The following is a 22816-nucleotide window of genomic DNA, read 5'->3' as shown; positions in this document are numbered from 1 at the left end:
GAGATGCCGGGGATTGAACCTGGGACCCTCTGCATGCCAAGCAGATGCTCTGCCACTGAGCCACGTCTGAGTTGTTTTAAGGCCACTTGGTTTATGGTTTTAATATGCTGTTTTAATGGTTTTATTGTTTTATTTTATGGTTTTATCTATTGTTTTTAATGGTTGTATGTATCTTGAAGGTTGTTATCCGCCCTGAGCCCAGCCATGGCTGGGAATGAGGGTGGGCTGGAAATCCGAAAAATAAATAAGTAAGTGGAGAGGGTTTCTGAGGCGGCCATGTAAAATGCAGAAGAAAAACGGTTTCTTCCCCTTCCCAGTGTCTTAGCAGCACACATGCCTCTACCGAGAAAGCTCCCGATCCCAAAACGTCTTCTGTTCTTTGTCCCGTCAGGTGGAACAAAACTGGGCGACGCTACAGGGGGGCGAGATGACCATCCAGACGACACAGGCCTCCGAAGCCACGCAGGCGGTGGCCTCCCTGGCGGAAGCGGCTGTGGCGGCCTCGCAAGAGATGCAACAAGGCGCGACGGTCACCATGGCTCTCAACAGGTCGGTGGGCAGCGGGTGGGCCTGGGAGGGGGCATCTGTCGAGGGTCTCAAGTCTCCGCCTCTCTGGCGTCTTGCTTGGGCGATTGCTTTCGCCCTCGATATTGTCGCCTCCGCTTGCAAAAGAAGCTGCTCAAAAGTAGCTGGAATCCTCCAGAGTGATCGTGTGGGGTCTGAGGTCCGGCATCTACGCAAGAGTGTCTTTTACCCCCTATTTGTTTACAAATTTGGAAAGTAAAAAAATATATATTTCACACTTTGTCAAATAGTTGGAGGCAAAATACAGGTAACAACATTCAGTTAATAGCAGACAAAACTTTCTCTAAGTTCTTTCCCCCCTCTGGTTTCATAAGAAGAAGAGTTGGTTTTTATATGCCAACTTTCTCTACCACTTAAGGAAGAATCAGACTGGGGGGAACTCAACCAAATATGTATGGAGAGTGTCAAAGGTTGAGCTACAAGCTATACATTATAACAAAATAATTACATTTATTGCAAGGTATAGAGGGGCCGTGGCTCAGTGGTAGAGCATCTGCTTGGCATGCAGAAGGTCCCAGGTTCAATCCCCGGCATCTCCAGTTAAAGGGACTAGGCAAGTATGTGATGTGAAAGACCCCTGCCTGAGACCCTGGAGAGCCGCTGCCGGTCTGAGTAGACAATACTGACTTTGATGGACCAAGGGTCTAATTCAGTATAAGGCAACTTCATGTGTTCATGTGTGTTCTCCAGGGTCTCAGGGTGAGGTCTTTCATGTCACCCTACTGCCTGGTCCTTAACTGGATATGCCAGGGATTGAACCTGAAATCTTCTGCATGCCAAGCAGACACTCGTAACCTGAGCCACAGCCCCTCCTCAATGAAGCTGGGGAATTCACTGCCAGCTGTCCAGGATTTCAGCTAGAGGTCTTTCACATCACCTGCTTACCTGGTCTTTTCAACTGGAGATGCCAGGGATCGAACCTGGGACCTTCTGCATGCCAAGCTGTCAGACAAGCAGATGCTCTACCCTGAGCCACGGCCCCCTCCCCCTGCAGTTTGAGTCACCAGTGCTTTGATCCCGTTGATCAACTTAGGCTGCAGCAGCTCTGGAGTGACTGGACAGTAGCAGGAAGCGCTGCTTTGCTGTGGGGAAAAGCGCAAACCCCTTTCCTGCCTTGTTCTGGCGGCAGCAGATTAATGGCATCCCCCGAGGCTTTGTTAACAAGCCACCGAGCACCTGGGCTGCCTCGAGCGAGATCTGCACAGGAGAGAGGCTTCGGCGGCCTGCGGGAAGCTCAGGTACGGCCAGCAGAGACCCTCAGGCAGGCCAGGTATGCAAGACTTGGCAGGTTGTTGTTCCAGCCAGAGGTGAAGGCACGCCCGCCCTTTTACAAACGACACAGGTGCACCTGGGCGTGCCCCTCCCCCCCAGCCAGATAGCGGAGTAAGACAAATATGAATGCTCGCCCGTCTGGTCGCGTGTCTTTTAATTGCTTCCCTGCGTTCAGCTATTAGTCTTTTAGTTATGTGGTTCATGCTACAACAAACATGGCAGGCTGCAGTGTTGTTCGCGGGGGGGCAAGTGAGACTGTGGGGTGCGTAAGAACATAAGAAAGGCCATGCTGGATCAGATGAAGGCCCATCTGTTCACACAGTGGCCAAACAGGCGCCTCTAGAAAGCCCACAAACAAGACGACTGCAGCAGCAGCATCGTGCCTGGTTTCCACAGCTCCTGATATAGTAGGCCTGCTCCTCTGATCCTGGCGAGAATAGGTATGCATCATGACTAGTATCCATTTTTACTAGCAGCCATGGATAGCCCTCTCCTCCATGAACATGTCCACTCCCCTCTTAAAGCCCTCCAAGTTGGCAGCCATTACCACATCCTGGGGATGGGAGTTCCACAGTTTAACTATCCTCACCACCACCCTGCTAAGTAGGCTAGGCTGAGAGTGTGACTGGCCCAGGATCATCCAGAGGCCTTCCCTGGCGAAGTGGGGGTTCAAGGCCTGGCCTCCCAGATCCTAGTCCAGCACTCTAACTACAATGCCGCACTGGCTGTTGACATGAACAAACAGTTTGGGTAGGGGTTGCATACACTGGCACTGCATGGTGTAGTGGTTAAGAGCGGTGGTTTGGAGCGGTGGACTCTGATCTGGAGAACCCGGTTCAATTCCCCACTCCTCCACATGAGCAGCGGACGCTAATCTGGTGAACCGGGTTGGTTTCCCCACTCCTCCACATGAAGCCAGCTAGGTGACCTTGGGCTAGTCACAGCTCTTAGAGCTCTGTCAGCCCCACCTACCTCACAGGGTGTCTGTTGTGGGGAGGGGAAGGGAAGGCGATTGTAAGCCGGTTTGATTCTTCCTTGCAAACCAACTCTTCTTCCTCCTCCTCCCCTGTTGAGGAGGGGCCATGGCTCAGCGGCAGAGCCTCTGCTTGGCATGTAGAAGGTCCCAGGTTCAATCCCCGGCATCTCCAGTTTAAAAGGATCCAGTAGATGTTGATGTGGAAGACCTCTGCCTGAGACCCTGGAAAGCCGCTGCCAGTCTGATTGGACAGTACCGACTGTCCTGGACTCAAGAGGTCTGATTCAGTATAAGGCAGCTTCAAGTGTTCATGGCCAAGAGGAGAACCAAGGGTTGAAGCGTATAAAGTGTTCTGTAACTGGCTTGTATAAATGGGCATAGAGCAGGGGGCACTTGGGGGGGGGGCTCCTACAGTAAAGTGCATGTTCTGTTGCGGATGTGCTCTCTGCCTGCTTGGTAATCCTGTATTTTACTGCCTGTGTCTTGCAGCGAAGCAGCCGCCCACGCTGTCGCCACCCTCGCCGAAGCCACCCTCCAAGGTGGGGGGCAAATTGTCCTCTCTGGGGAAACCGCAGCGGCCGTCGGAGCACTCACCGGAGTTCAAGATGCAAACGGTAAGCCGGTGCTGGCTTTGGGCGGCATTCCTTCCTGGTTCCCGCAAAATGATTGCTTCCTGAGTAAGGGGCTTACAAGTTCCAGCAGACCCTTCCAGTTCACACGCACACACACACAAACACGCACACACACAGAGCTGCCTTATACTGAGTCAGACCCTGGGTCCATCAAAGTCAGTATTGTCTGCTCAGACCGGCAGCGGCTTTGCAGGGACTCAGGCAGAGGTCTTTCACATCACCTGCTTGCCTAGTCCCTTTAACTGGAGATGCTGGTTAGTGAACCTGGGGCCTTCTACATGCCAAGCAGAGGCTCTACTGCTGAGCCACGGCCCTTTTCCAGGGCGCTCTAGGGCCTCAGGCAGAGGTCTTTCACATCACCTACTTGCCTAGTCTCTTTAATTGGAGACGCCAGGGATTGAACCTGGGACCTTCTGCATGCAAAGCAGAGGCTCTACTGCTGAGCCACGACTCCTCCCCTTAGGGACTCTTTAAGTGGTTTGGTTGTTTGGTGTACAGCTTCCAACTGCCTGAAGCCTAATGGTTACAAAGGCAATGGGGAATGGAGAAGTTGCTGGCCTGGGGAACTTTGGCCTGGGCCATGCTTCTGCCCCCTCCGTTCTGTTAATAGAGCATGCGGAGAGTGCCTTAGCATCCCTTTTGAGGTCAGGCTCGGTAGCTGCCAGCCCCATTCTGACTCATTCTGGCTTATTCGTTCAGAACTGACAGAGTTCATATAATCAGTGAATCATAGAGTTAGAACGGGCCAGAAAGGCCATCTAGTCCAACCCCCTGCTCAATGTAGGATCTGCCTAGAGCATGGGTTCTCAACAAGGGGGGAATTCCCCCCCCGGGGGGGAATTTTAGGGTTCTAGGGGGGAATTGGGACTCCTATTCAGCAAAATGTGATGTCATGTAGATTATGTACAATTTGTAAAATTGAAGTTTGGTGTTTTGAGTTAGACCATCTTGGTTGGGAAGGGGGGAGTTATATTCTGAACAATAGTGAAAGGAGGGAGTGGCGCAAAAAAGGTTGCGAACCCCTGGCCTAGAGCATCCCTGACAAGTGTTTGTCCAACTGCTCACCACCTCCCTAGCTCACCACCTCCCCAGGTAGCGGATTCCACTGCTGAACTACTCTTACTGTGAAAAAGTTTTTCCTAATATCCAGGTGATACCGTTCTGCCCATAATTTTATGCCCATGATTGTGAATTCTATCCTCTGCTGCCAACAGGAATGTCTCTCTGCCCTCCTCTAAGTGACAGCCCCTCAGATACTTCAAGAAAGCAATCCTGTCCCCCCTCAACTTCCTCTTTTCCAGGCTGAACATTCTCAACTCCCTCGGCCTTTCCTCTTAGGGCTTGGTCTCCAGGCCCCTGATCATCCTCGTCGCTCTCATGAACACACATGAACACATGAAGCTGCCTTATACTGAATCAGACCCTTGGTCCATCAAAGTCAGTATTGTCTGCTCAGACATCTGCACCCGCTCCATTCTGTCCACACCCTTTTTGAAGGGAGGCCCCTGGAACTGCACACATGACTCCAGTTGTGGCCTGACCAATGCTGTGTACAGTGAAACTATGACATCTTGTGATTTGGATGTAATGCCTCTGTTGATGCAACCCAAGATCGCATTCACTTTTTTTGTCGCTCCGTCACACTGGCTCGTCATATTTAACTTACGGTCCAACCGTACCCCAAGTTCCCGTCTAGTTCCTCTGCAGTTCCTGTTTGGTCCAGAATGGCAGTGCATGAAGAGGAGAAAGAAGAAGAAGAAGAAGAGTTGGTTTTTATATGCCAATTTTCTCTGCCACTTAAGGAAGACTCAAACAGGCTTACAATCCCCTTCCCTTTCCCTCCCCACAACAGACACCCTGTGAGGTCGGTGGGGCTGAGAGAGCTCTGAGAACTGTGACGAGCCCAAGGTCACTCAGCTGGCTTGAACGCATGAAGCTGCCTTATACTGAATCAGACCTTCGGTCCATCAAAGTCAGTATTGCCTATTCAGTCCGGCAGCGGCTCTCCAGGGTCTCAGGCAGCGGTCTTTCACATCACCTACTTGCCTGGTCCAATTTTAACTGGAGATGTCAGGGATTGAACCTGGGACCTTCTGCATGCCAAGCAGATGCTCTATCACTGAGCCACTGCCTCTCCTTCATGTGGAGGAGTGGGGAAACCAGATTAGAGTCCGCCGCTCCAAACCACCGCTCTTTTTTTTTTTTAATTTTTATTGTGATTTTTTTATTAAACAGAAAATAAAACATTTTAAACAATAACAGAAAGTTACAGAAAAGAGAGATTATACAATTGAGATTAGAAAAAAAATAAAAAGTCCCCTACCTTCCTTTGTGCTATGTGTCTACCTACCCCCCATTGTGACTTCCGGAGAAGCACCTCTTAGCTTTATAACATCCACTATATGATTGAGTTTTCTTTAATACAATAGCTTGATTTCATTTACAGCTCTTCCACAATCTTCATAAAGTCAATCTTTGCCGTGTCAGCCCAGTGCACAAAGGCCCTATGCCAGTCTCTTTTGAAGTCTTCTACATCATATCCATGTAGACTATTAGTTAATTTGGCCATTTGCACAAAATATAACATTTTGTCTCTCCAATCTTTTGAAAGGAGCCTAGTGTCTCCTTTCCAGGTTTTCGCTATTAATATTCTTGCAGCTGCAAAACTGTAATGACAAATCGCTTGTCTGATTTCAGCATATCTTTTGGTAATAAGCCTATTAGGCAGTATTCCAGTTTTCGTTTTATGTTGCCATAAATCAACTTATTGGTTTCTCTTATAACCTTTTTCCATTTTTTTTAACTAAATCACAAGTCCACCAAACATGAAGAAATGTACCTTTATATTCTTTACACCTCCGACATTTATCCAAAATAGATTTATCCATCTTGGCCAATCTCTCTGGGGTCATATGCCATCTATAAAACATCTTGTACATATTCTCTCTTATACTTCTTGCAATTGTAAATTTAAATTCTTTTTTCCACTTTCCCAATCCTCCAGCTGAATAGCATATCCAAACCACCGTTCTTAACCTCTACACCACACTGGCTCTTTTGCTATGAATTCTCCGTCGGAGCCTCACCTGCCGCTCCTTCCACCCTCCCATCTTTTCCTCTCACCGTCAGGTACTCTAATCTCTGGCAGTATTAGAATCATAGAATCATAGAGTTGGAAGGGATCACCAGGGTCATCTAGTCCCACCCCCTGCACAAGGCAGTAAATTCACAACTACCTCCCCCCAGCACACTCCCAGCGACCCCTACTCCATGCCCAGAAGATGGCCAAGATGCCCTCCCTCTCATGATCTGCCTGAGGTCATAGAATCAGCATTGCTGACAGATGGCCATCCAGCCTCTTCTTAAAAATCTCCAGGTATGAACATGAGTCAACAGTGTGATATGACAGCTAAGAAGGCCAATGCAATTCTGGGCTGCACCAATAGAAGTATTGTGTCTAGATCAAGGGAAGTAATACTACCACTGTATTCCGCATTGGTCAGACCTCACTTGGAATACTGTGTCCAGTTTTGGGCTCCACAATTTAAGAAGGATGTTGACAAGTTGGAGCGTGTCCAGAGGAGGGCGACCAGAATGGTCTGGAATCCATGCCCTATGAGGAGAGACTTAGGGAGTTGGGTTTGTTTAGTTTGGAGAAGAGAAGGTTGAGGGGAGACATGATAGCCATGTTTAAATATTTGAGGGGATGTCATGTTGATGAGGGAACTAGCTTGTTCTCTGTTGCTCCAGAGACTGGGACACGGAGTAATAAATTTAAACTAAGAGAAAAACGATTCCCCCTAACCATTAGGAAGAACTTTCTGACTGGGGGCTGTTAGATGGTGGAATGCGCTGCCTCGGAGGGTGGTGGAGTCCCCATCTTTGGAGGTCTTTAAGCAGAGGCAAGAATGCCATCTGTTGGGAGTGCTTTGATTGTGGGGTCCTGCATGGTGGGGGGAGGGTTGGGGTCACTGGGAATGTGGGGGGAGGTAGTTGTTAATTTTCTGCATTGTGCAGGGGGTTGGACTAGATGACCCTGGTGGTTCCTTCCAACTCTATGATTCTATGACTTGATGGCCTGTGTGGCCCCTTCCAGCTTGATGATCCTACGATTCTATATGAGTTTTATGGTTTTATTGTTCAAGACCTCTGTCTAAGAACATGGGGAAGGAAGGAAGAAAGGAAGAGGGACTAGAAGCATGCTTTTTCTAAGGGGGAAAGAAAAGAAAGTGGTAACTGTCAGGAAGCTGAGTCCTGCATATTCTGTGCCCTTCACTCTCATGAAGTTGCTGCATGGACACAACCCTGTTGTTCCTGAAATAGAGAGAGAAGTAGCTTTGTTGAATGATCTGTCCAAATCCGTGCCCGAGAGGTCACATGATCATCTCTTCCTCTCCTTAGATGCCACTGCCGGCGGCTTTCAGCACTGCCTGGGGAAATTAACTGTGTGTTGCGGGGGGCGGGGGGGGGGGAGAGGACAGTACATACGGGCCCCGCTGCTCTGGCGCTGGGGAGCTCTATCTACAACCGGCCTGGTTTGCTGGCCTCTTGTTACGTTGCTGGGCCCAGCACTGCCAAAGAGTCTTTGCCGCCCTCAGCAAGGTGGAGGCTGCTGCTGCGAACCCCTTTATACCAGCCAGCATTATTATACATGGTATCTATAATATGCATAGTATAGAGAAATTGTGCATTATGGAATTATGGAGAGAAATTATGCATGGTATGGAGAGAGTGGGCAGGGAGAAGCTTTTCTCCCTCTCCCATAATACCAGAGAGGTCATCTGCTGAAGCTGGAGGGTGAGAGATTCAAAGATAAAAGGAAGTATTTCTTCACACAACGCATAGTTGAATTGCGGAACTCCCTGCCCCAGGGAGTGATGGCTGCCAACCCAATTGGAAGGCCTTACTAGAAGAGTTGGCATGTTCATGGAGGAAAGGAGTATTAATGGCTACTAGTCATGATGCATACCTATTCCCTCCAGGATCAGAGGAGTATGCCTATTATATCAGGTGCTGTGAAACACAGGCGGGACAATGCTTCTGTGGTCGTCTTGTTTGGGGGCTTCCTAGATGCACCTGGTCGGCCACTGTGTGAACAGACTGCTGGACTTGATGGGCCTGGGTCTAATCCAGCAGGGCTTTTCTTATGTTCTCATTGTGGAACTCTCTGCCCCAGGATGTGGTGATGGCTGCCAACCTGGAAGGCTTTACTAGAAGAGTGGGCATGTTCATGGAGGAGAGGGCTATCCATGGCTACTAGTCAAAATGGCTACTAGTCATGATGCATCCCTGTTCTCTCCAGGATCACAGCAGCATACCCATTATATTAGGTGCTTTGGAACAAAGGCAGGACAATGCTGCTGCAGTCATCTTGTTTGTGGGCTTCCTAACCGCCATACCACGCTGGCTCTCACTGCTGGCATTCCTTATAGGGCCAGTTGTAACATCTATTGCAGCGGTCTCCAACCTTTCCGGGCACCTTTGCAATTCGGAAACAGCGCGGTGGGCAGAGGCACAAAATGGCCACCACAGGAGGCAGAGCCAGCCACAAAATGGCCACCGCCGTTTTCCCTTCAGTCACACAGTGTTGTGTTGTGGTGGCTGCCACCGCCAAAGCCACACTTTTAAAAATCTGCAGGGCCAATCAAGGGTCCAGTGGCCAATCAGAGCCCTTGCCAGGCAAAAGCCCCACCCAGCCCCACCCACTTTCTAAAAGCACTTGCTGAGCACCGGGAAAGATGACAGCGGGCACCCACAGGCACCCTGTTGGGGTCCCCTGGAGACTGAAGCCCTCTGGAGCGGGGTCCACATGCTCGGCGTCTGCCTGCTGCCTCCACCGCCCTCCAGGTTTTTTTTGCCAGCCTGCCCCTTCCTCCCGCCCTCCCTTCCCTGCTGGGCTCCCTGCCGGTGTCCTCTTCCGTCAGCAGGCAGCCACGGCTCCTTTTCCAGCTGTCGCGGGCGAGGGCCTGACGGTATGTTTTCCAAGCGCAGGGCCGTTTTGCCACCCACGTGGCCTGAATTAGGGGAAGTGGACAGGAGGGCCTGGGCCTGTTTAAAAATTAAAGCTGATTACAAGGCATTAGCGTTACATTTAAAGGAACAGACAGCCGTCCTTTGTGCTCGTCACGGCCGCAATATGCTCCCGTCTGTTCTGCGCCAAAGAGTATCGGGCAGTGTAATGAGAGGAGGAAGTGGGCAGCCATTTGGGGCTTTGGCAAAAAAAGCCTCAGGGAGGGGTCGTGGCTCAGTGGTGGAGCATCTGCCTGGCATTCAGAAGGTCCCAGGTTCAATCCCCGGCATCTCCACTTAAAAGGATCTGGCAGTAGGGGATGTGAAAGACCTCTGCCTGAGACCCTGGAGAGCCATTGCCAGTCAGAGTAGACAATACTGAACATGATGGACCAAGGGTCTGATTCAGTATGAGTTAGCATCATGTGTTCATAATGAGGAGTGGCCATGGCTCAGTGGCAGAGCCTCTGCTTGGCAAGCAGGAGGTCCCAGGTTCAACCCCTGGCATCTCCAGTTAAAAGGACCAGACAGTAGGTGATGTGAAAGACCTCCACCTGAGATCCTGGAGAACCGCTTCCGGTCTGAGTAGACAATACTTCCTTTGATAGACCAAGGGTCTGATTCTGTATGAGGCAGCTTCATGTGTTCATAATGAGGACTTCACAAGGATTTAAGAAGGATGTAGACAAGCTGGAACATGTCCAGAGGAGGGCAACCAAGATGGTGAGGGGTCTGGAAACTAAGTACTATGAGGAAAGTTTGAATGAGCTGGGTATGTTTAGCCTGAAGAGGAGAAGACTGAGAGGGGCTGTCATATAGAGGATGGTGCAGAGTTGTTTTCTGCTTCCCCAGAAAGTCGGACCAGAACCAACGGAATGAAATTAAATCAAAAGAGTTTCCGTCTAGACATTAGAAAGAACTTTCTAACTTTCTTAGGTGTTGTGGAACACAGGCAGGATGCTGCTGCTGCAGTCGTCTTGTTTGTGGGCTTCCTAGAGCTCCTGGTTGGCCATGGTGTGAACAGACTGCTGGACTGGATGGGCCTTGCTCTGATCCAGCATGGCCTTTCTGATGTTCTTAACCCTGCCTGTGAATATGGCTGGCTTTGTGTGTGGGGGGGTATCTTGCTCCTCGCCCACCACGGGCATCAATGACGGTCTGCGTTTGTGGACTCGTCTCAGGAACAGCCGGCTGTGCAGGACTGCTCTGGCGCTTCATCTATAATGCATCAGCCTCTCGTTCTCCAGTTGCTGCAGAGAGGGCAGAGGACAATTGCCGCCCTTCGCGCAGGGAGAGGAGCGGTGTCAGGAAGGGATGGTGTACAGCAACTGCCCCAGGGGCTGGCTGCATGCGGCATGGGAGGGCGGAGGCTGCAAGGTGCAGCAGACGAGGGTCAATTAAAAGGTGCCCCCACAATTTAAAAGGCAGATTAAAAAAAAACACTGATGTTTAATATAAGCATTTACAAAATCCATAGGTAGTAGGGGGCATCTTTTAAGAAGAAGAGTTGGTGTTTATATGCTGACTTTCTCTACCACTTAAGGAAGAATCAAACTGGCTTACAATCACCTTCCCTTCCCCTCCCCACAACAGATAACATGTGAGGTGGGTGGGGCTGAGAGAGCTTGAAAAGAACTGTGACTAGCCCAAGGTCACCCAGCTGGCTTCATGTGTAGGAGTGGGGAATCAAACCCAGTTTAAGAGGTCTTCTTCACCCTCTCACGTGGGGGAATGCCGCTCATGAGTCGGTGGCTGCTGTGACACATTATGCATTGTTGAAGGTTAGAGAAACACCTAAAAGACTGCAATTTAAAATTTCCAACTAAGGCTGCCAGTAAACAAAAACAAAATTAGTCAGATATGGTCCTGAATAGAACCGACCTCAGCTGCCTCCTGAAGATCAAAAGTGAGGGGGCCAGGCGCACCTTCCTGGGGAGGTCGTTCCATAATTGTGGGGCTGCCACCGGAAAGGCCCTCTCTTGTGTGTCCACCAGACGAGCGTCTTTGATTGCTAGGACAGTCAGGAGGGCCTCTCCCTGCAATCCTAATTCCCAGGCAGGAATTAGGATCACAGGGAGAGGCCTTCCTGACTGTCCCACCTAGACTGCTGGCAGAAGGCTTGGCCTGCTGCCCTCACTAAGCCTCTGAGCAAACCAGCCCCTGGCTTTTCATCTACCCTCTTCAAAATTATGTTTCATTGCAGTTTACCTCATCAGTACATGAGGTGCCCGTTCTGTGTTGCGCTGAAGCCTGCTGCCCCGGGTGCCCCACTCCCTGTTTAATCCGGCCAAAAATGGCATTGGTGTTTTCTGCCCAAGCACTATTCAGAGGGGATTTGCTTAAAATGCTAAACGCAGATTAAGGAGAGTGACCGGCACGCACCAAATTGCCCTGTGTCGCATCACCGTGTAATCTCATTCCTCCTAAATGAATTCCTCTTGCCTACGGCTACCCTCCCCAGATCTCTGAGTGCAAATGCTGCATTGTAAATTGTGGTCTTTTAGACATTCTTCTAACAAACACACATGAACAATTATGAAGCTGCCTGGTCTATGAAAGTCAGTACTGTCTACTCAGACCTGCAGCAGCTCTCCAGGGTCTCAAGCAGAGGCCTTTCACATCACCTACTTACCTAGTCCCTTTAACTAGAGATGCCGGGGATTGAACCTGGGACCTTCTGCAAAGGTCAAGGCACACATGAAGCTGCCTTCTACTGAATCAGACCCTTGGTCCATCAAAGTCAGTATTGTCTACTCAGACCGGCAGCGGCTCTCCAGGGTCTCAGGCTGAGGTCTTTCACATCACGTACTTGCCTGGTTCCTTTAACTGGTGATGCCAGGGATTGAACCTGGGAACTTCTGCATGCCAAGCAGATGCTCTGCCACTGAGCCACAGCCCCTCCCCTAATCTTCAACAATGCACTCAGAGACCGCAGTGTGCCGCTGCCGGTCTGAGTAGACAATACTGACTTTGATGGACCAAGGGTCTGATTCAGAATAAGGCAGCTTCATGTGTTCAGTTCAGCTACATGGGGTGGGGTGGGGGGGGCTGATAATGGGCCAGCTTTTGCTTCAGCCTTGGGTTCGATGTCCAGGCAGCTAAATGCCCAGGAGTTCTTTCCCCTCGTACCTTCTGCCAGGAAATGAGCAGTCGTGCCCATTGCCTGCAAAACGCTCCCCCCCTCCCGGCGCTCCGGGGACTGTCCTTCCTTGCTCCATCTCCCAGTGACCTTCCCTGTCCTGGGGACAGCTTGGCTTTGCTGGAAAGCGGATCATGTGACTCCAGTAATCTGTCGCCAGTCAACAGCTGCAGGGGGAGATTGCAATTGGAATTGGCCTATATTTTTTCTCTTCCTCCCCCACCCACCCCGTCTTTGCACTGTAGATTCTGGAGGGGTGGGGGGTGGGGAAGAAGCCAGTGTGTGAGGTGACCCTAGCTGTGGTTTGAGGCTCTTATGCTCAATATATCTCAGGTTGTGCATGCCAGCATGGTGTAGTGGTTAAGAGCGGTGGTTTGGAGTGGTGGACTCTAATCTGGAGAACTGGGTTTGATTCCCCACTCCTCCACATGAGTGGCGGACACTAATCTGGTGAACTGGGTGGGTTTCCCCACTCCTCCCCATGAAGCCGGCTGGGTGACCTTGGGCTAGTCACAGTTCTCTTAGAGCTCTCTCACCTCTACCTACCTCCCAGGGAGTCTGTTGTGGGGAGGGGGAGGGAAGGTGATTGTAAGCCAGTTTGATTCTTCCATAAGTGGTAGAGAAAGTCAGCAAATAAAAACCAACTCTTCTTCTTCTTCTCCTCAAGGTGCCCGGCTTGTCTTCTGAGACGCAGGCAGGGGCGGTCTTAGTGGGACTCTGGCAAAAGTCAAGAATCATTGGGTGGGGTGGGCAGGGAGGCAAGCGGGACAGTGCCCTTCACAGCATGAACATAACATAAGAACATAAAAAAGGCCCTGTGGACCAGACCAAGGCCCATCCAGTCCAGCAGTCTGTTCACACAGTGGCCAACCAGATGCCTCTAGGAAGCCCACAAGCAAGATGACTGCAGCAGCATTATCCTGCCTGTGTTCCAAAGCACCTGATATAAGAGGCCTGCTTCTGGAGAGAATAGGGATGCATTATGACTAGTGTCCATTTTTACTAGTAGCCATGGATAGCCCTCTCCTCCATGAACACGTCCACTCCCCTCTTAAAGCCTTCCAAGTTGGCAGCCATCACCACATCCTGGGGCAGGGAGTTCCACAATTTAACTCTGCGTTGTGTGAAAAAAGACCTCCTTTTATCTATTTTTAATCTCTCACCCTCCAGCTTCAGCCGATGACCCTGCATTTTAGTATTATGAGAGAGAAAAGCTTCTCCCTGTCCACTCTCTCCATACCATGCATAATTGTATAGACCTCTATCTTGTCTCCCTGTAACCGCCTTCTTTCCAAGCTAAACAGTCCTAAGCGTTTTAACCGCTGCCAGTCAGAGTTGACAAAACTGACCTTGATGGACCATCACATGATCTCATGAAGCTGCCTTATACTGAATCAGACCCTTGGTGCATCAAAGTCAGTATTGTCTGCTCAGACCAGCAGCGGCTCTCCAGGGTCTCAGGCAGAGGTCTACCACATCACCTACTACCTGGTCCCTTTAACTGGAGATGCCAGGGATTGAACCTGGGACCTTCTGCATGCCAAGCAGAAACTCTACTACAACCCCTCCACTAAACTTCACGTGTATGAACACACATGAACACATGAAGCTGCCTTATACTGAATCAGGACGTTGGTCCATCAAACTCAGTACTGTCTACTCTGGCTGGCAGCAGAGCCAGCGTGGTGTAGTGGTTAAGAGCAGTGGTTTGGAGCAGTGGACTCTGATCTGGAGAACCAGGTTCGATTCCCCACTCCTCCACATAAGCGGCGGACACCAATCTGGTAAACTGGGTTGGTTTCCCCACTCCTAAGCATGAAGTCAGCTGGGTGACCTGGGCTAGTCACACTTCTATTAAGAGCTCTCTCAGCCCCACCAACCTCACAGGGTATCTGTTGTGGGAGGAGAAGGGAAGGTGATTGTAAGCTGGTTTGAGTCTTCTTTAAGTGGTAGAGAAAGTCGGCATATAAAAACCAACTCTTCTTCTCTCCAGGGTCTCAGGCAGAGGTCTTTCACATCACCTACTTGCCTAGTCCCTTTATCTTTTCCTTAGATTTAACAGCCACTGGCTATCCATCAACCACTTCACACTATAAAAAGGGAAATGAAATTTAATTTTTCCTTGACACTAGAAAGAGAAAAGTTGCCACATCTCTCACCCAATTGACAGATCTATTTGACAGCAGTTAACGCAGAATCCGCTGCTCAGAAAGTGTCTTTAGCTGTTTTATCCAAGGAGTGATGTATTTATTTCGTGCAATATTATGTTGCGGACATGCAAAAACATTGTGGGGTAGGGAGTCTATTTGATCCGGACAAAATGGGCAATTTCGTTCTTCTGCAATAATTTTATTATATCGCCCTTGTGTCATCTCGCCAACAGAAAAGTTCGTCTGAACTTATGAATTTCTAACCAGCAAACATAGTCTGGCAAGGAGAAAGTTCTGCTGAAGGGTATCTGGAAGAAGCGAGGGGGACATTTACGCCTAGTCCCTTTAACTGGAGATGCTAGGGATTGAACCTGGGACCTTCTGCATGCCAAGCAGAGGCTCCCCTCCCCAAGGGTCTGGTTCAGTAGAATGCAGCTTCATCTAACGCTTTGTGGTTTTACATCCCTGTTTAAACAGCAAGGGGCAGGGGAGTTTGGTCTCCTCCACAGTTTCCTCCTGGAATGCAGCGGCTCCCATTCATTATGCAGGAGCCCTCATGGTGTAGTGGTTAAGAGCGGTGGTTTGGAGCTGTGGACTCTCATCTGGAGAACCGGTTTGATTCCCCACTCCTCCACGTGAGTGGCAGAGGCTAATCTAATGAACTGGATTGGTTTCCCCACTCCTGCACATGAAGCCAGCTGGGTGACCTTGGGCTAGTCACAGTTCTCTTAGAGCTCGCTCAGTCCCACCTACCTCACAGGGTGTCTGTTGTGGGGAGGGGAAGGGGAGGAGGTTGTAAGCCAGATTGATTCTTCCTTAGGTGGTAGAGAAAGTCAGCATGTAAAAACCAACTCTGGCTGGCAGCAGAGTTCTTCTCTGCTTCTTCAAATGGATTGTAGCCCCTGAACCTCAGGGTAATTGCAGGTATACTGCCAGGGAGAAGCAACTCTCTACTTCTCCACCCTCCCCAACTTGTGAGCAAGGGGATTTTCTCTTTAATACCATTGAAAGGGTCCAAAATCCCAAGCTTTGGCTTAACATGTGCAGCTAGATTAAGGCTAATCAGAGGGGCAGCTGCAGCACAGAGACAATCCCCCGCCCCGATGACCACCTCCTGGGGGCTTTAAACACATTCCCTCCCAAGGGCGGCAGGCCAACAGGCCCTGCCATCCCTCGCCCGCTCTGGCTGGCCAGCGCCACTGCTGCACAGAGCGTGACATCGGGGGCTGAGGTCATTCGGCTTAGTCCGTATGCAGAAAGCGACATTCCTGCACACACCCGTGTCTCCATCTTGCACAGACAGTGCCATGCTTTAAGGTTCCATGTCGGGTGAGGTGAAGATAGGCTGGCCGAGCACGTGGTTCAGTGGTGGAGCATCTGCTTGGAGTGCAGAAGGACCCATGTTCAGTCTCCGGCATGTCCAACTAAAAGGATCGGGTGGTAGGTGAGACGAAAGGCCTCCACTTTGGACACTGAGAGCCGCTGCCAGTCCAAGTGGGCAATACTGACCTAGATCATTAGACGAGGAATAGAGAATAAAACTGCTGATATCATACTGCCCTTGTACAAATCTATGGTGAGACCACACTTGGACTACTGTGTACAGTTCTGGTCACCACACCTAAAAAAGGACATTGCAGAGCTTGAGATGGTGCAGAAAAGAGCAACCAAAGTGATCAGGGGGCTAGAGCAACTGCCCTAGGAGGAGCGGTTAAAACGCTTAGGGCTGTTTAGCTTGGAAAGAAAGCGGTTAAGGGGAGACGTGATACAGGTCTATAAAACAATGCATGGTGTGGAGAAAGTGGACAGGGAGAAGCTTTTCTCCCTCTCTCATAATACCAGAACGCAGGGTCATCAGCTGCAGCTGGAGGGTGAGAGATTCAAAACAGATAAAAGGAAGTATTTCTTCACACAACGCATAGTTAAGCTGTGGAACTCCCTGCCCCAGGATGGGGTGACGGCTGCCAACTTGGAAGGCTTTAAGAGGGGAGTGGACATGTTCATGGAGCAGAGGGCTACCTATGCCTACTAGTCTCATCATCTGCCTAAGGCCACAGAATCAGCATTGCTGACAGATGGCCATCTAGCCTCTTTTTAAAAACTTCCAGGGAAAGAGAGCTTACCACCTCCTGAGGAAGCCTGTTCCACTGAGGAACCGCTCTATTAGAAAGTTCTTCCTAATGTCTAGATGGAAACTCTTTGGATTAAATTTCAACCCGTTGGTTCTGGTCTGACCTTCTGGGGCAACAGGAAATAACTCCACACCAACCTCCATATGACAGCCCTTCAAGTACTTGAAGATGGTTCTCATATCCCCTCTCAGTCTTCTCCTCTCCAGGCTAAACACACCCAGCAACCTCTCCTCATAGGACTTGGTCTCCAGACCCCTAACCATCTTTGTTGCCCTTCTCTGTTTCCGTGACTCGGCAGCAGAGCCAGGGCTTTGCGATTACCTACGGAAGAGCAAGCAGGGCAAGGCCTTCTGCGGCTGCTGCCAAATTTGGAGTTGCCTCGGACACCCGGGTCAGAGCGCTTAAGACATAAGCTTTCCTGTCTGTTCAGCAGAGAGATCCGGGGACACCAGCTCGCATCCTGGCTCCTGGTGTTGCTGCCGAGCCGCGACCTTCAGGGGACACGAAGCTTGAATGGGAGTGGCAGAAGGAAGAGTGAGAAAGGGGAGGGGCCGTGGCTCAGTGGTAGAGCCTCTGCTTGGCACGCAGAAGGTCCCAGGTTCAATCCCCGGCATCTCCAGTTAAAGGGACTAGGCAAGTAGATTATGGGAAAGACCTGAGATCCTGGAGAGCCGCTGGCGGTCTGAGTAGACAGTACTGACTTTGATGGACCAAGGGTCTGATTCAGTATGAGGCAGCTTCATGTGTGCCTTGACCTTTGCAGAAGGTTGCAGGTTCAATCCCCAGCATCTCCAGTTAAAGCAGGGGTGGGAAACCTCCGGCCCGCGGGCCATTTAAGGCCAACTACGTCATTTGGTGCGGCCGGCGGACTCTCCTGCAGAAGCTGCCATAGCCGCCGCAGGCCTGGTGCAAGTGGGGGGGGGGCGAAAGCCGGCAAGGCTTGGGCAAAGCGAGGCCGGCCAGCATCGCGGTGAATAGGCGGATACCCTTTCGGCTACGCTGAGGGCCGCTAAGCTGGGCGAGGTGCTCAGGATGGGCTGCTCCCGTTCGCGGGGTTCATCCCACTCCAAGTGCATCAAGAGCTCGAAGCACAACAAGAAGAACCGGAGCCGCTCACGGTCCCGGGAGAAAGAGTGGGCGCGCAAGCGCTCTAAGTCCCGAGAGGGGAAGCGCAGCCAGTGGTGGGAAAATATGAGCTCTGGGGGCCGGGAGGAAGGAAATGCCTCGTTCATGCAAGAAAGAAGGGACTTTCCTCCCATCAGACTGTGTTTAGAATCATAGTTGGAAGGGGCCATAGAGGCCATCTAGTCCAACCCCCTGCTCGATGCAAGATCAGCCTAGAGCATCCCTGACAAGTGTTCATCTGGCCCCTGCTCAAAGACTGCTAGTGAGGGGGAGCTCACCACCTCCCTGGGCAGTCGATTTCTAGTCCAGCATCCTGCCTCACACAGTGGCCAACCAGTTCCTCTGGAGGGCCAAATAAAAAGGGCATAGAGGCCGAGGCCTTCCCATGATGTCGCCTCCTGGCGCATTGGGTTTCAGAGGTTGACCGCCTCTTAATGTGAAGGTTCCCTTTAGTCACCGTGCCACAATTGAATGACAAGCACTGACCAGTTTCAGAAATTAGAGACATTTGGAATTTGCAATCTTGAATCTTTATTGTGCGTTGCATGTAAGTTAATTTAGGAATATTATTCTATTGTAGTGGTCTACTACGTTGCTGGTTCTTCTTTTTTTGCTTGTTCTCTGTACAGCACGTTCATTTTCTTAAATTTTTTTTTTTGCTAGCAGCTTGAAGACTGCCAGTGAGGGGGGAGCGCACCACTTCCCTAGGCAGCCGATCCCACTGCCTAACTACTCTGACTGTAAATTCCCACCCCCCTAATATCCAGCCAGTACCTTTCAACCCGTAATATGAACCCATTATTGCGACCCCCATCCTCTGCCATACCTCCCTGTCCTGGAGTATATCCCCGGCCAGAGGCCTCAAAGCGAGCAGCTCCTTGAAATGGTTTGTGAGAGTGAAAAAGAATCACTTGCTCTGTCAGCTGCATCATCATAGCTACCTTCACCCTGGAGCAGGGGTCCCCAACATGGGGTGCCTGGGCACCCGTCCAGTGTTTTTAGAAAGTAGGCAGGGGCCAGATAAAGCTTTTGCCCAGGAGAGCTTCTCATTGGCTGAGCAGATTTTTTAAAATGTTACTTTGGGAGCAGCAGCCACCATAGCATAAGGATCTTCACTGAAGAAGAAGAGTTGGTTTTTCTATGCCGACTTTCTCTACCACTTAAAGAAGAATCAAACTGGCTTACAATCGCCTTCCCTTCCCCTCCCCACAACAGACACCCTGTGAGGTAGGTGAGGCTGAGAGAGTGTGACTATCCCAAGGTCACCCAGCTGGCTTCATGTGTAGGAGTGGGGAAACCCACCCGGTTCACCAGATTAGCGTCTGCCGCTCATGTAAAGGAGTGGGGAATCGAACCTGGTTCTCCAGATCAGAGTCCTCCGCTCATGTGGAGGAGTGGGGAATCGAACCCAGTTCTCCAGATCAGAGTTCACCTCTCCAAACCACCACTCTTAACCACTACACTATGCTGGTCACTGAGTTACAGAAGGTGGGCTGTGTGTATATGCAAGAAAATGTTTTAAAGCAGTATGTCCATTTTAAAAGGTGTCCTGTTAAGCAGAGCTTCTGCCTGAAATGTTGAAGAGGTACTATTAGAGTTATGCATCAGCTCACTTTGTGACATTCTGTGGTTGGCTCTGTCTCCAATGGTGGCCATTTTGTGGGTGGGCCCATCTTTTGTGGCTCCACCCACCCCTCTGTGTCAGAATCCCAAAGGCGCCCACAGGCTCAAAATGGTTGGAGACCCCTGCCCATGAGATCGAGGTGCAGAAAAGGGTGTGCGCAGCGTGAGAGTGACAGTGCTTGATTTTTCCGTTCGGCACAAGAGGGGCATTGGGCAAGAATGGTTTTGCCTCCAAACAAACAGGGGGGATCTCATGGGCAGCCGTTTCTCTTGTGGAAAAGAATTCCCCCCAAGCCTAATTGGAGAGTTAAGTTGTGGAACTCCCTGCCCCAGGATGCGGTGATGGCTGCCAACTTGGAAGGCTTTAAGAGGGGAGTGGACATGGAGGAGAGGGCCATCCATGGCTACTAGTCAAAATGGATACAAGTCATGCTGCATACCTGTTCTCTCCAGGATCAGAGGAGCAGGCCTACTATATTGGGTGCTATGGAACCCAGGCAGGATAATGCTGCTGCAGCCACCTTGTTTGGGGACTTCCTAGAGACCCCTGGTTGGCCACTGTGTGAACAGACTGCTGAACTTGATGGGTCTTGTTCTGATCCAGCATGGCCTTTCTTATGTTCTTATGTGATTATGACAGTTCTGCTCTTTCATCACACGGTCAGCCCCTTCTGACTTTCCGGTGCTGAGATCCGGGGGCGGGGGGGGGGGGAACAGTTCAAATGCTTCCCGTGCCAAACTAACTTGCTTACTTCTCTCGGCCTCTGCAGGACTCGTCCAGATCCCCGTGAGCATGTACCAGACGGTGGTCACCAGCCTTGCTCAGGGGAACGGTCCCGTTCAGGTCGCCATGGCCCCCGTGGCCGCAAGGATAACGGACAGCACCGTCACCATGGACGGCCAGGCGGTGGAAGTCGTGACACTGGAACAGTGACGGCGGAGCGGCAGGATCTCTGGGCCACGGCTTCCTCCTCCTCTTCTCTCGTGCAAATAATTTTTCTACGCCTCTCCGGAGATGCGGCCAGGTGGCGTTTCAGTCTCGCAGCTTTGGAAGCCAAGGGTTTTGATCACAAAAAAGGAGAGGCAAAAAATAAGAGCCAAAGGGTTACGTCGGAGCGTGGCTTTCTGCACTATCCTGATCTCGAGGGAGTGAGGAGGCCAGGCTGGGTGGAGCCTCCCTCCCCTGCAACATGGACCACCCTTTCTTAGAATGAGGGGCCCTCCCGTCTCTGGGGGGCTAGGGCAGACTTCTGTCGCCTCCTCCCACAGAGGCGCATGAAGCCAAGCTCCTCTGCTGTCCTCATGCTGAGAATTAGGGGTGATTTTAACATGGACATAAATTTATGGAGAGAGAGAGAGAGGGAGGAGTGAATTTGGAAGACTTTTTTTCCCCCTTTGAGAAGGCATGGAAGAGTAAGACTCCTAGAGGCATCGAGCAAGGGCGCCTCTCTGTCGACTCCGGATCCCTGTAAGAAAGAGAGTGGCCTTTCCTTCCCCAGGTTGGGGGACCCGGTGCTGTGGGGCCCCTGCGTGGTTCCCTCCCTTTTTTAAGCCCAAGCTTGAAAAACCCGCCCGCCCACCCCTTTCACCCCCCCTGTCCTTTTGTTGCTTGCGTTTCAAGAACCTTCCTCCTTAGAAGTTTAGAAGGGCCCCCGGGGAACTCGAGAGAGGGACTCGGGCCAGGGATTGTTGCAAAGGGGCACAGACGACATGGGCGAGGTCGTTCCCTCTGCCGTCTCTCGGGCAGAGAAGTTGACCTGGGCCAGTTGCTGCAGTTGCAGCGGAGGATGTCAGGATCTGTGTTGACCCCGACCTTCTGCCTTGGCCTTCTGCCCCCTCTTTGTGGTCCTGAGCCTCCCTTCCCGTCCCCTCCTGCTCCACATCGGTCACTGTCCCGTCCCACCCTGTCGAAACAGCCTCGGGCACCCCCGCGCGTAGCTGCCGTGTCTTAGCGGAGATCTGACCCGTGCTGCCTTCCTCTGCCACAGCAAAGTTCTCCAGCTGGCCTGACTCCTGTCGTTTCCACTCACCATTGCTGCCAGCTGCACGTGGGCACACGTACCAACCCACCCGGGTGTCCTAGAGAGATGTGGCAGACCTCAGGGGCCCCAAAAGTCACTGTGCCCAGGAGGCAAAATGGGCAAACGCTCTTCGGGGAGAGCGCCCCAGAGGGCAGGCTGACCCATCTTGTCTCTTACTTGCCCCTTTGCGTTCTCAGCAGCCGACTTTTACGCAACTCCCCAGGGAAGCCGCATCTATTTTGTTGCCCCGCGCAGGATCTAAACACTGCCGCGTCCCTCCTCGGATGGGCGCTCTCGCGTCCCTCTTGCTCTCCCTGCCCACCGGTGCCTAGAACCGTTTATCGTCTTTTCCTCTTATTTTATTTTACACAGCCATTTTCCAGATCTCTCAACCTCCGTCTCAGCTTTCGAAGCAAGATAACTTTTTGTTTTCGTTCCAGATTCTTGTATTTACTCGGGGTGGGGTGGGCGGAGTTTATGGAAAAAAGGACCTCTTTTTTGTATATATATTTTTCCTGGACTAAAATTGAGGTAAAGGGAAGCTTTCCCATCGAAACCAACCCAGGGCTCCGATTTATTTTTCTTTTTTAATATTATTATTATTTTTTATCGTTGTCGTGAAGATGTCAGGTGTGACTTTAAAGCCGGTGTTCCTTTTTGGACAATGGAATAATGTTCTGATCAGACTGAGAAATTATTCCCGAGACCCAAAGAGAAAACCACCCTCCTTTCCACCCCGTCCCCCAGCCCCATAGCAGAGCATGGAAATACCAGCCTCCCACCCACCCACCCACCCCCGATTCTGTCTGTTGCCTCATTCAATAAATTGTTACAAATGTGTCCATAACTTGCAGCTGTGGAGTGCTTTCATTCCCTTTTGGGGGGAGAAAGGCGGGCTGGTGTAGTGGTTTCGAGTGGTGATCTGGGGAAACGGGTTCGATTCCCCACTCCTTCACATGAGTGGCGGAGGCTAATCTGTTGAACCGGGTTGGTTTCCCCACTCCTACACATGAAGCCGAAGAGCCCCGTGGTGCAGAGTGGCAAGCTGCAGTACTGCAGTCCAAGCTCTGCTCATGACCTGAGTTCGATCCCGACGGAAGTCGGTTTCAGGTAGCCGGCTCAAGGCTGACTCAGCCTGCCATCCTTCCGAGG

General features: G+C 51.1%; 1 protein-coding gene across 3 annotated transcripts in view; it reads left to right on the top strand.

Moving 5' to 3' along the window:
* Nucleotides 1–20679, top strand: part of NRF1 (nuclear respiratory factor 1) — a 79086-nt gene extending 58407 nt beyond the window's left edge. For 2 of the 3 annotated variants that reach the window (XM_056845879.1, XM_056845880.1), the window contains exons 9-11: nucleotides 392–549; nucleotides 3323–3447; nucleotides 20414–20679. In XM_056845879.1, coding sequence (XP_056701857.1) covers nucleotides 392–549; nucleotides 3323–3447; nucleotides 20414–20577 — 447 coding nt within the window. In that variant the 3' untranslated portion in view covers nucleotides 20578–20679. The remainder of the gene's footprint in view (nucleotides 1–391; nucleotides 550–3322; nucleotides 3448–20413) is intronic. The other variant, XM_056845881.1, reaches the window with a different exon arrangement.
* The last annotated feature ends 2137 nt before the right edge of the window (nucleotides 20680–22816 follow it).

The sequence above is a fragment of the Euleptes europaea genome, chromosome 3 (genome assembly GCF_029931775.1).
Source record: "Euleptes europaea isolate rEulEur1 chromosome 3, rEulEur1.hap1, whole genome shotgun sequence".
In the NCBI taxonomy this organism is placed as follows: Eukaryota; Metazoa; Chordata; class Lepidosauria; order Squamata; family Sphaerodactylidae; genus Euleptes; species Euleptes europaea.
The sequence above is the reverse complement of the archived record's forward strand: the minus strand, read 5'-3'. Positions and strand labels throughout refer to the sequence as shown.